This window comes from Lucilia cuprina, chromosome X (assembly GCF_022045245.1).
Source record: "Lucilia cuprina isolate Lc7/37 chromosome X, ASM2204524v1, whole genome shotgun sequence".
NCBI classification, from domain to species: Eukaryota; Metazoa; Arthropoda; class Insecta; order Diptera; family Calliphoridae; genus Lucilia; species Lucilia cuprina.
Window position 1 is genome coordinate 7740650 of NC_060949.1, and position 13665 is coordinate 7754314.

General features: G+C 31.6%; 2 protein-coding genes across 3 annotated transcripts in view; both read left to right on the forward strand.

Moving 5' to 3' along the window:
• Positions 1-13327, forward strand: part of LOC111681034 (zinc finger protein 2) — an 82222-nt gene extending 68895 nt beyond the window's left edge. For both annotated transcript variants that reach the window (XM_046956560.1, XM_046956569.1), the window contains 5 exons: positions 5578-7586; positions 8000-8140; positions 8434-9558; positions 11000-12892; positions 13284-13327. In XM_046956560.1, the coding sequence (XP_046812516.1) occupies positions 5578-7586; positions 8000-8140; positions 8434-9558; positions 11000-12892; positions 13284-13286 (5171 nt within the window). In that variant the 3' untranslated portion in view covers positions 13287-13327. The remainder of the gene's footprint in view (positions 1-5577; positions 7587-7999; positions 8141-8433; positions 9559-10999; positions 12893-13283) is intronic.
• Positions 13328-13497: 170 nt separating this feature from the next.
• The window catches only part of LOC124420295, a 4330-nt gene continuing 4162 nt past the window's right edge, over positions 13498-13665 (forward strand). Inside the window, exon 1 of the mRNA XM_046952626.1 lies at positions 13498-13514. Coding sequence (XP_046808582.1) covers positions 13498-13514 — 17 coding nt within the window. The remainder of the gene's footprint in view (positions 13515-13665) is intronic.

The window sequence follows — 13665 nt, forward strand, 5'->3', positions numbered from 1 at the left end:
ACTGAATTTATAACAAAACAATGCCTAGAATCTATGCATTGTTCCTTAGTACTCCCAAGGTATGCTCTTCTAGAGATGTGGTGCATGCTTGGATGGCAATGATGGTGGTGGTGTAGTAAAAAGTGTTATTGTTTGATGTTTGTCTTGGTTGTTATGGTTTTGTTGTCGTTGCTGTATAAGCGTTGGTGTTACCAATGCCATTGCCACTGATTGTTACTAGAACTGCAGATGCGTCGTTATTTACTTGTTGTTTTCTTTTGTCAGTTTGGCCGGCTGTTTGTTTCAGTCTCTCTGTATGCATAAGTGTCTGTCCGTCGGTATTTCATGATTATTGTTTGCTGCTTAACTAAAACTTTTGAATTCAGGCGTTTGAAATTCAGGAATTATTTTTTCTCTCAAATTTGTTTTCTTTCAAAGTTTTTTTTTTGCATTTGGCATGGCGGTTGGGTTTCGCGGTTATATTTATATTTGTGGTTGTTTTTATTTTATTTTTTAATTCGATGCAATCAGGGGTATTGAAATTACTTTTTACTATTATCTTTTTTTATTTTTTGTAATATGCAATACAAATACACCTACATGGTGGACTACCTTTACAACTATATACTGTTTGCAGGATTCGTATAGTAGATCATGAAGTAAAGAACAAATCCTGGTATTATATCATAGGTATATAGGGTTGCCACATAATACATATTACAAAGTCAATTATCTTTATTTTTTGGGAAAATTAACCTTACAAAAACATATAACCATTACAATTATTTGTCATATTGTATTGGTTACTTTGTTTTATATTACTTATTTCCCGCAATACATGTAATGTACTTACTATATGTCCAAGTACTGCATAGTTAACAATTTATAAATTGAACCTGTATTTCTGGTTTCTGACACTGCTGAGATTTAGATTTTCCTCCAGTATTCTTGTGCCCAACAGTGTTACAACCATAGTTATTTTTTAGACGCGTTCGTTTTCGTATTTCTAGTTCATACTAATATTTGGATATTCAAGTATTTTGTAAATTATTGTTTATATCATATATGAACATACTTACAAACATACCATAATACATGCCTTCAAAGAACCTTACTATTATTTATTATGAATTATTTTCATATATTTTCAAATACTTAACATATTAGAGTTAACGTTTTCCGTCCACCAATTAAGTTACAAACCTCGCTAATGAAATCCCTAAAATTAGTCCTTACAATTACTAAATTCTCACACACTTAGACTGTTTTCGAATTAGTAATACATATGTTCTAAAATTAATAATGCTTGAAAATTAAAATAACAAAGTTGCTATATCTTTAATATAAAAAATGTGTTTCTATTTTATTATCTTATATCCCAAAAAATATAAAACATATCACATTTAGCTGTTCTTGCGGTAGTTTTTGTTTTCGTTGGGCACATATCAACGAATTGGTTCTGATTAAGAATAAATCTTGGAAAACAAACAGTTTTGAGAAAAATGTTTATTTATTAAGTAGGTATTTCTAATATGTTCTTCAGCAACAGTTATACACTAGTTCATTGGAACGTATGTGTTCTCGAACTCTTAGAAAAATCTTAAAAATATTTTACTAACTTAATTTCTTTATATAAAAAATGATTTCTTATATAAAAAAAGTAATTTCTAATGTTTGCAAAATTAGCTTAATTTTTAAAATTTAAATAGAATTAAATTCAAAGAAGTGAACAATTTAAAATCACAGTAAGGTAAACACATATATACATACTTACATTCATCCATCCATACATACATAAATACATACATAAATACATACATACATACATACATACATACATACATACATACATACATACATACATACATACATACATACACACATCCATACAAACATAGATGCATACATACATCATAAGCCAAAACGTTGTTATCAACTAAGTGTATGATCGCTAAAAAACTGATTCAGAAATTATTCAATACCACTGCATGATCGCAGAATAACAAACCCGTGTACTACAAAACAAAACATACACCAACGCCACCACCACCAATAATAAGTTTCTATTATACCTTTGGTATTATTTCCTTTATTCATCCAAGTTGTAGCATATTAAATATTTGTAGTAATTTAGCTTGCAGCTATAAATGAAAGCAAGCATTTTTGAATACTTGCAATGTACTGGCTGCCTTCACCATGAAGACAAAGCAATCTTTTTTAATCACTAATACACAACAATTTGCAAAATATGCAATCATAATTGAGAAAATATTTCGGATCGTACTGGCTGAAATTTTAAAAACATATCCACTACAATAATCTTAAAGAGGAAAATATTACACAGAAACAAAGTGAATATTATTTCTCCATAAAAATTAAAACGTGGCATTGTTGAATACACTTGAAAACCTATATCTTTTTATGATAACATCTTAACGATTTGCCACAGGGTTCAGTATGGCATGAAGTTTTGCTCTTAACTACCTATGCCTGCTCTGCTATAAGTTTAGTATTTTTACACTCTCCACTTTTTGGGGAAAATTAATATAAGATTTAATTAAATCATAAACGATAAAAACATCACCTTACAATTTCCGACACTATTTTTTAGAATATACAAATTTTCGTTTTATTTCCAAAAAATTGTTTTGTTTATGTTTATATGTAATAGAGTATTCAAAATACGGATTGTTTTAAGACGGGTTTTTGAAAATATCAAACAATTTAATTTTCTAAAAAAACCGGTTTCGACTGCGTTTCGAAACTTTATAACAATATTTATAAAAAATATTGTTATAAATATATCTAATAATTTATAGAATCTATCATCTATTAAAAACCGTTAAACCATAAAAAATCTTGTCGAATAATTAAGAAATATAAATTTGTCGAAACTGTTCGGATTTCAATGAAGAGAAAAAGCCTGTTTCCGGTTTTTCAATACACTGTAACAAGCACTTTAAATCAAATCATTTTTTAAAAGTCGACAAATTCTCATATTTGGTTAATATATGGGGAATTTTGTGAAAACATTTATTTGGGTCTACTTGTGAAAAAAAAATAATTTAAAACAAATTTGGAAATCGTGAAAAATAGTTAACTAGTAGTTATGCTAGGACCAATAGGTGAAAAGTAACACTCATTTAAATTAAATACTGTATGAGCAAAACGTCTATATTTGAACCCCTCTAAATCCGGCAGTTCCTGACTTACTACTGTTCAGTAATACTAACCTTGGTGCAAATCCAAAAACATCGATTTTAAAAGTTTAGTCATTTGATACGGAATTGTCCATATGTTTTCTAAAAATATATTTGAACAATTTTAATTTTGATTTTAAAATAAATTTTCTTCACATACACAGAAAAAAATAAAATTCAAAATTAAACAAAAAATTCATAAAGCCAAGTATTTTTTTTACTAAAACAGGACCTATCACGAAATTCGTAAAATTAAATACTCAAATTCGTAAATCCTTTATTGAACAATTTCAGGATTATTCTTATTGAAATAATATACTATTTACGAAAAACATTAATAAATATTCACAACATTTCCAACCAATTATTTTACTAAAACAATAATTCAAATTATTTACATTTGTACTGAAATTCAAGCAAATATTTTATCTAAAACAAATTATTTTATTTTGGCAATAATAATATACAAAATTCTTTATTGAATCTATAAAATTTTGTTAAAAAATATATATTAAATTTTAACAAAAATTTTACTAATTCTATGAAATTAAAATTTGTAGAAAAAAGTACTTTTATACTTACAACAATTTTATTTTACATTCTAGAAACTATTATTTTGTACTAATAAAACTGAAACACTTATACAATAAATGTTATAAACTAAACAAGAATTATATAAATTTATTTTAATACATTCAAAAACTTGTTTTATTGTTGTATTTCATATGTTGTAATATAAATAAAACTTAAACAAAAACATTTGAAGCATGGATGCGAATGAGGGCGTAAAGACCACATTTTCCAAATCGCGTTTTTCCACGGTATAGTGTTCATCTGGTCGATTTACATCTATTCCTGAAAAGATAAATTGAAAAATCCAAAATTTTCGCCAAACTATTTAGTTTTAATAGCACGTTTTTGTAATATAATTTTTTAATCAAGTATAAAAAAATATCAGAATTATTAAGTATTTTTTGTTAAAATCGTAAAAATAATTATTATAATTGCATCAAATTTACAAATTAGGAGCAAAACATTTCAATTCCATGAAATCCTTAAATATATTACAAAAAAATATTATTTTAATATTAATCTCAATATGGACAACAAAAAGGCATATATCTATAAATATAAGTATATATTAACAAGACAATTTTTGAGTTTTTAAGCAGTTTTGTGTTAAGAAGGTTTTCGTCCTTATAAGTCATTTAAGTAAAAATAATAATAACTATAGTTCACATTGTCCAGACCTCTAACTCAAAAATATTGAAAATATTTATACCTTAAATTTCCAATATTTTTGAGTTAGAGATCAATATATAGCAAAATAGTAATTTAATTTTTTGTCCTTTAATAATATTAAAGGATAATCAATGACCTCCTTGAAGCAAATTATACTATGGTCTTTTAGGTTGATGTTGTTCAAGTTTTAACCAATTTAGTTGATAATAAATATATGAAAAATAATTTATTCAGAATTTACTCAACAAAAATATATTGATATACAGTGTCTCTCATAAAATTTAGCTTTATTTAAAAAAAGTCCATAAAATTACCTCACAAAAGTATACGATTTTTTTCTGTATTTCATATTTGACTATATTATTCGAACCACAAAAATTAGAATCGAATGTTTTGCTAAAAATTGTTTTAAGGGGTAACTATCAACCGCATGGATATATTTTTGGACCATTTGGTCCACAATTTTGGGGCATTTGTACCATATTTATTGTAATATCATTAAAATGGCGGTTTTGGCAATATTTGTATTGTTTTTCTCCTTTTTCCCAGAGATAAAACCAAAATTTGTTATTGGGATTTAATATACCCCTTGGGGTATCTAAAAATAATATTCTTCTATCGCTAATTTAATTTATTGGAACTCAAATCCATTTTTATAATACTAGGATCAAAAATTTTCGGGGAAACTTGTCTTCTACATATTGTTTTTGATATCAGCTTTTATACATTTTAAGTTTTCAATATATTGTGGAAGTTTATAATTCCAAAGCATGCCTCGAAGAAATGCCATTCCAAAAATATATATTTTAAAAGTTTTATGCTCTCCTGTATAATTTTCCAAATGGTTTATACGCCCTTATTCGGCTCCACGCTTCATTTATTAAATCAGTAAAAAAATATTCACTGAAAATTAAATTTATTTCAAAAAAGTGTTTGTTTTCTGTGTGAAAATCAAACAAATTCTTATAAACTCAAATAAAAATATTTATAAAAATCGAAATTAAATTTAAGCAAACGATTGCTAAGAAAATAATTGTGCATTATTTTTTTATGTACTTAATATTTTTACTTAGTCGCAACTAACATAAAACTTAAGTGAATTTTAATAATTTTTATTTCGTCTCATTTTAATACTCAGAAAACAATTTCTTTCTAGATTTTCAAAATAAAATGTTCTTTGATCCAAATGATGAAAGTGAAAATATGGATACCATGGAAAATTTAACGTCAGCGATTCCTTTAGCTCATACACAAAATAGTAGCAAGTCATCAACAACCATTACAGAAGAAGCAGCCAATGTCACCCCTACCAATATACCAGCCATGATTTACAAATGTAACAATTGTGATTTCTTTGGGCAATTAAAACATGAAGTTGAAGCACACATCGAGGCAACCCATCCCAATGCAAATAGCAGTGAAGTTATAAGTATACCGACCAATCCAGTGGCAATTCAGGCTTTTCAAGCTGCTATGGCTGCGGCTACATTGGCGGCTGTGAGTCGTGCTTCGAAAACATCCAACAGCCCATCTTCGACACCATCGCCTAATTTAGCACAAACAAAAATCGTAAATGCGGTTTCACAAGACAGTGAAGATGATCTGGGTCCTGTGGCTATTAAACGGGAACGTCTTGATATATCTGATCAAGAAATTTTACCAGAGGAGTCAGCTGCTGTATTAAATGAACCGTGTACATCCATGGAAGTCGATGAGCAACGTGAAACTCCTGCTCAAGGTAAACCAAATAACAGTGTACAGTGTCCTTTGTGTCAAGATTACTTCACAGAAAAACATACATTGGAAATACACTTGATGACTGTACATAGTGTTAACAGAGACGGCTTATCACGTCTTTTGCTACTTGTTGATACAAGTTTGTGGCAAACTGAAGAAACTTCCCTCACAAATTGTTCAGAGCCAGTTGCGCCCGAGACTGCTCCCTCGACATCTTCCTCTACCAAAACTGTAAGTGACACAACCTTGCCAGGAACCAAGCCGCCGCTAACCGGTTATGAATTGTTGTTGTGCCAGCATTGCGGTTCTAGTTTTAAGCACGAGCAACAACTATTACAGCACGCACAAAAAATGCAGCATTACACCATCCAAAAGGGTGAATATCTCTGTTTGGCATTCAATTCAGTACGAAATCCCTGTAAAATTCATTTTCCAACACTTACTGCAATGTTCAATCACTACAATGACTCCCATATGAGATTGGTAATATCTGAACGTCATGTTTATAAGTATCGCTGTAAGCAGTGTTCCTTAGCGTTTAAAACCCAGGAAAAGTTGACCACTCATACTCTATATCATACTATGCGTGATGCTACAAAATGCGCCATGTGCCAACGCAACTTCCGTAGCACTCAGGCTTTACAAAAGCACATGGAACAAGCTCATAGTCAGCCAACAACCGGAAACAATTTAGAATGCCCCAGTCCACGAACAGTTTCGCCCTGTGGAAGTGAGATGGAAAGACTCGGTCCTGAAACTAGTCGCACAACCAGCGCAAGTGATAATGTTGAAAATGAATCGAATAGATCGGTAACACCAGGACCAGAGATATGCCCGCCAACCCAATCACCAGGTTCTACTCAGAATGAACCACATAACTCTCCATCACCATCAACCCAACAGCAACAAATGTCTACCATAACAGCTTTAATAAACCAACAACAACAGCCAAATGCTTCGCCTTCTGAGTTGTTGCATCATTTGCAAATGCAACATCAACAATTTCAAAACCTCCCGGCTTTACATAATCTCCAACAGATGCAACAACAATTACCCCAATTTGCAGCGGCCGTCGCTGCATCTGGCATGCCAATAAATCCTGTCGAAATGCTGAATCTCATGCAATTTCATCATCTAATCTCATTGAATTTTATGAACTTGGCACCTCCTTTAATATTTGGGGGTAATGCAGCAGCAGCATCATCTGTCACTGGTTCAAACACTAATGTTCCAACAAATATGCCAAACAGCAATGTCTCACAAGCTCCAGCTCATGTTGCCTCAACAGCAGACCTTACAATGTCCTCATCAACCTCTAACTCAAATGTAACACCATCATCCGTACCAGCTCTACCAAATGTCGACGTAAGTGCTCAAATTATGCAGCAACAACAACAACAGATTTCTCCCAGTGCATCCAATTCTCAGGTATGAAACATTAGTCTGTAGGTATATGTGTATGTATGTATGTATGTATGTATGTATGTATGTATGTATGTATGTATGTATGTATGTATGTATATGCTAATATTTGTCTCAAACACCTTTTATGCAAAATAGGCATATGGCTAATTTGCTAAAAATACCTAAAAACCTTTGATCCAGTTCACCAAATTTTTAACTCAGGGCAAAAATTTTGAGAAATGGTATCTTAGAATGAACAAAATTTTTATTTCGGTGGAAACAACATCAACACACACTTTGGGCCACCCTAATATATATTTGTGTTTATATCTATATTTATAGTTTTATTTGGATATTTAAAAATGATTAAAAAAAAAATAACAAAAATCTGTCCATTAATAAATTGTATTGAATTGTTTTCTTCTCGCATTTTACAGCTGCTTAATAATCAAAAGCGTGCACGTACCCGCATTACTGACGATCAGCTAAAAATTCTGCGCGCTCATTTCGATATAAACAACTCCCCCAGTGAAGAAAGTATTTTAGAAATGTCTCAAAAAGCCAATTTGCCGATGAAGGTATTTAATATTTTTCTTTTATATTAACTGAAGTGTATGTTTCATAAAAAAATTGTGGTAGCTCCTTTATTATGCTTTTAGTTCGTAGTTCGAAAATATATTAAAAATTTAACACCTGTTTGCATTAAAATAACGATTACAATGGAGTTGCAATATTATAGAAAAATGATAGTATTATAATTAACGAATATTCAAAAGTTTAGAATTTGTTTCGTTAATTATTTTATAAATATGCATATGTAGTAAAAAAATACGTAATGTTTACACCAAATTTTCCCGTATGTATTTTATAGGTTGTTAAGCATTGGTTTCGTAATACATTATTTAAAGAACGTCAACGCAATAAGGATTCACCTTATAACTTCAACAATCCACCTTCAACCACATTAAATTTGGAAGAATATGAGCGTACTGGTCAAGCAAAAGTAATGCCTCTCACAGACCAAGTCCAGCAACAACAACAACTACAGATACCATCTCGACCCTCATCTGCTCATTCCATTAGTAACAACAGTGAATATTCCAACCAACAGCAGCAGCAGTTGGAAAATAAACAAAGAGAGGAGGCGGAGATATTGCGTTCCCAGGCCTCAAGCGTGGCAAGTTCAACATTTCCTTTAGATGTACAAATAAAGACAGAACCATGTGAAGATTTGACAACTCAAGCATCTATCTCATTAGAAAATCCTGCATCAACGGCTATGACAACATTTCTAAAGCAGCAACAACAGCAACAAAAGCTACGTTTTTCTAACCTGGAGCAACAAGAACACGATTTAATTATGATGTCCGAACAGCATTTGTCTTCAGCTGCAGTAGCTGCACAACAGCAACAACACGCTGCAGTCGTAGCTGCAGCCTCATTTTACAATAGCTACGAGACAAAATCTGAGAGTGAAAGTTCTGACATGCATTCGCGCCCACACACACCGAACAGTAATACAACGTCGAATTTATATGCGAGCATGAACGACTTGTTAAGCCAACAATTGGAAAATATGCCACTCAATCAAATGGGTCCGCCAAAAAAGTTTCAACTAAACCCAAACTCTAACCCATGCAGTAATATAAGTAGCACTACAAGCGAGCGTTCGAGCGTTCACAATCAAGCCGGTATTGGAGGCATAAGTAGTGGCAGCGGTGTTATTGGCGGTGCCAGCACAGGTGGCGGCATTACAGTGAGCAGTAAATTATTTGAAAAGCACTCGCCATCAGCTCAATATGATACCAATTCAAACTCGTCAAATTCATCGACAACCTCAAGTGGCAAAAGAGCAAATCGCACTCGTTTCACTGACTATCAAATTAAAGTCTTGCAAGAGTTCTTTGAAAACAATTCCTATCCAAAAGATAGCGACTTGGAATACTTAAGCAAGTTATTATTACTGTCGCCGCGTGTTATAGTAGTATGGTTTCAAGTAAGTACAATTATAAATAGTTTTGTTATATACTAGTGATACATTCGAAAATTTTTGATGAAAAAGGAAAAACCGAAAATAAATAAAAAATAAATTTATTTAAAAGTTATTTGAAAAATAATAAGAAATGCCAGTAATTGCTTTTACTTCATATGAATTTCTGTAATTATAAGTGTTCCAGTTTTGCTCTCACAAATAATTGTTTTTCTCGGACTTCTTATATTCGGTCTCTGATTCAATACCTTTTACGGGATTTTCAATTCGTTTGCTATTCTTGCAATTTGCTTTGTTCAACTATAACTTCTTTCTATCTTTAGGCATTTGTTTCAAACAATATAAATATATGTATATTAGACCGACTCACTCTGTATGGTAAGCAAAAACGCTATTCTGTTACCTTTAAATTTACCTTGCATTGTTGCACAGTGAGACATTTGGCACTTTTAAAAATAAAAAAATAAATGCTTTAAAATTGACTGGCTTGTTATTACATATAACAATAAACTTTCCATATAATGTATAAAAATAACTAAAAATATTGCAAAGTTCCTTTAACTTGAAATAAAGGTGTTCAATGTTGCTCCTTTTAAAAATAAAACATTTTTTTAATATTCCTAAAGCGGATTCTATATATTTTTTTATGGAATAGAATTAATGACTGCAGCCAATTGCAGTCATCAAATGATAACTTTTGAATAGAAAATTTTATCTAGAAACATCTTTATGAAAATTGGCTGCGATCTTTAGAAATATTCAAACAAATTAGAGTGCTATTATTAGGGGGATACATAAATTTTGCCCCTGGCACAGTTACTTAAGCCGATCAAGGCTCATAGATTTTTATTGAATGGCGTGGCACGCCCATTTTTGTGATTTTTTATGGAATTGTGTGCTTACTGTAACCAAAATTAGAACTCAATATCACTAATATTTGATTAATGACGTTTTAAAAGTGCCAAATGTCTCGTGCGTTGGCTCATAATTGTCATATTCCTAAAAGTTTTAATTAATATAAATAAAATGTATACACAATTTTGCAAAATTTGCACACCAGTAGACGTGGCTTTATAAAACTTTTTTAATGATACCTAGTATAATAGCTAAAAGGGGACTTTTTTGTAACCGGTCCAACTCATGAACGCCTTTCGATAGACCAGAAATATTTTAGAAACAGTCATAAAACAAAACAAAGATTTTTTTAAGCTGGTAAATATTGAACATAAAAAATCGTGACACATAAGATATTTTCTTAAAAACTGTCTAGCTCACGAACGGCAACACTTAATTTTAGGTAACATCATTATATATAACAGGGATTTTTTTTTTTTTTTTGGGGGGGGGGAGATGTTGGTTTCTCAAGCACCTTTTTTGTGTCTTGGTTTAATGTATATATATCTACAATTTTTTTTTATAAAAACTAAATATTTCCTTACGATTTTAGAATGCCCGACAAAAGCAGCGTAAAATTTATGAAAACCAACCAAACAATTCATTGTATGAATCTGAAGAGAAAAAACAAAACATAAATTATGCTTGCAAAAAATGCAGTTTGGTATTTCAACGATATTATGAGCTGATACGACATCAAAAGAATCATTGCTTCAAGGAGGAGAATAACAAGAAATCAGCCAAAGCTCAAATAGCAGCCGCTCAAATTGCACAAAACCTGAGTTCAGAAGATTCTAACTCATCGATGGATATTAACAGTGCGGCTGCAGCAGCCCTCTTAGCGCAACATCATCCAGTTGTGGGAGTATCTGCAGCTTCTGGTATCTGCAAAAACACCCCTTCAGCCGGAGAATTTAGTCCAATACCAAGTAATGCCACTACGCCTCCTCGCGATCAGGGCAATTCCAATAACAGCGAGAATCAGAAGTTCGCTTGTGATAAATGCAAACTGACATTTACTCATTTCGATAATTTACGTGAACATCAACTAATGCATTTAGTGAATCCTAATTTACATTTACCAGCTGAAGGTCATACAACGGTAAGTGCTGCCGCAGCCGTTGCTGCCTATGGTCCCTTTGGTAGCATTCTTCAAAGTCTTCAGCAAGCTGCTCATCTACAACAGGCGGCGGCCAACACATCAACTCCACAGCCAGTAGCTAAGAAACGCAAATATTCAGAGACTTCTTCGAATGCAGACGACTTGTCTTCCCTAGGTGGGTTTTCTGTGACAGGAGCTGATTATGACAGCCATGCCAAAAAATATAATTTTTTATATCAATATTTCCTCCAAAATGAAGGCAACTCGGAGTTGCGACAACAATTTCACAACCAAGATAGCGCTGAGTTAAACATGGAATTTCTCGCCAACTACTATCAGCAAACTGAGCTCAAGAAACGCAATAACTATGATTTCTTATTTCAATATTATATCAGGAATGAGCAGCAAACAAATGCTAACTTTGAACTTGCCGACAACAACAAGCCCAACATAGAATTCTTATTACAATATTATCAACTTTGTGAATCGAAAAAGTTTTTTCAGTTAGAGGCCTCGCCCCGGCGAATACATGATGGACCGTTAATGCAGGGTGGTATCGATACAGTCCAACACAACGCCAGCAGCAGCAACAACAGCAGCAGCCGTCCTGCTTCGAATGGAAGCGATCGCAGCACCAGCAGCCCTGGCGGCAGTGGTATTAATGAGGAGAGTAATGGGGGTGGGGTGGTAAATAATATTGAAAACAATGAACACTCTCCTCTGCAGGCTACATACAAAGCACGTTCGAATGGACAGCACTGCAATAATAATAACAACGATTTGTTGACAACAAATATCGAGCTAAACAATCACAACAATTTTTGCCAAAATACTAATAGAATTGAAAGTTTAAGTAGCGGAAACAATACATCCAAATTAGAAGAACAAATGGACCAATTAGATGGTTTGCAAGAAGTTAAAAATCAATCTAACTTAAATTCTGCTACTGTCACGACAGTACCAGACTCTCCAGCTCATATGCCATCAGAGTCATCTACCTATTACCATAATTTAGAAGATTTTCTTGACGCCACCATGATAGAAAACCATAATCAAACACTTAACTTTGCTTCAGATTCAAATAAGATAAGCACGGAACTCAAAAACACATCAACATCACAAAGCTGTGCCGTGACATCAGTCCAAGCGGAAGATGGAGTTGCTACCGCTTCCAACACTAATGAAAACTCCCATCACAAACAAGCAAATAAGCGCTTACGCACTACAATTTTACCAGAACAATTGAATTTTTTGTATGAATGCTATCAAAATGAATCAAATCCAAGTCGTAAAATGTTGGAGGAAATAGCCAAAAAGGTCAATCTTAAAAAACGTGTTGTACAAGTGAGTCAATATTTGATTAACTCTAGGAAACAGTGATTAAATTAAAGTGAAAATCAGCGATTTTATTAAATTTTTGAGTAAAATATATTTGCATTTTTTCAATACGTATTTAATACTTTCAACACACGCAATTCGAATTATTGAAGCCCAATTGTATGTTAAGATAATTAAATTTTCTCTTTAATTTTTACACTGAGGTTTTGCTTAATGACTTGTCAGATCTGCAAATTTTTGTACTAAAAGTTTCAAAAAAGCTCAAATAATTTTTTGCCGAAAAAAAACTTGTATATCAGACAAGCCAGTAAATTATGTTTTTATTTTGGATTTCTTTTCATTACATACACATATTTTTAATTATTTGTTTTTTTTTTTTTGTTTTTTATGTTTTTAGTAATTGAGGCCGATGTTGAAAATCGTCTATTCTCATCTCAGCTGGAAAAATATTACAATTCTATATTTTTGGTTACTTGTAGTTATAATTTTTATTTAATTTTAATTATTTTATTATTATTTTAGATGTTTTTTGTTTAAAATAACGTAATGTTGACAAACAAAACCATTAGAAAATTCACTGGAAACTTTTTCTCCCATAACTATCTATCAAAATGTTTAATTTGTCAAAGTTTTATTAAATTTTGAATTCATAATTGAATTAAAAATTGAAATTACCGAATGTTTTATAAACTTTTGATTTAAAAAATTAATTATTGTATGATGAATTTTATTTTATTATTTTGTTAAATGTAAAACCAATATTTCGAATTTGTGTTATA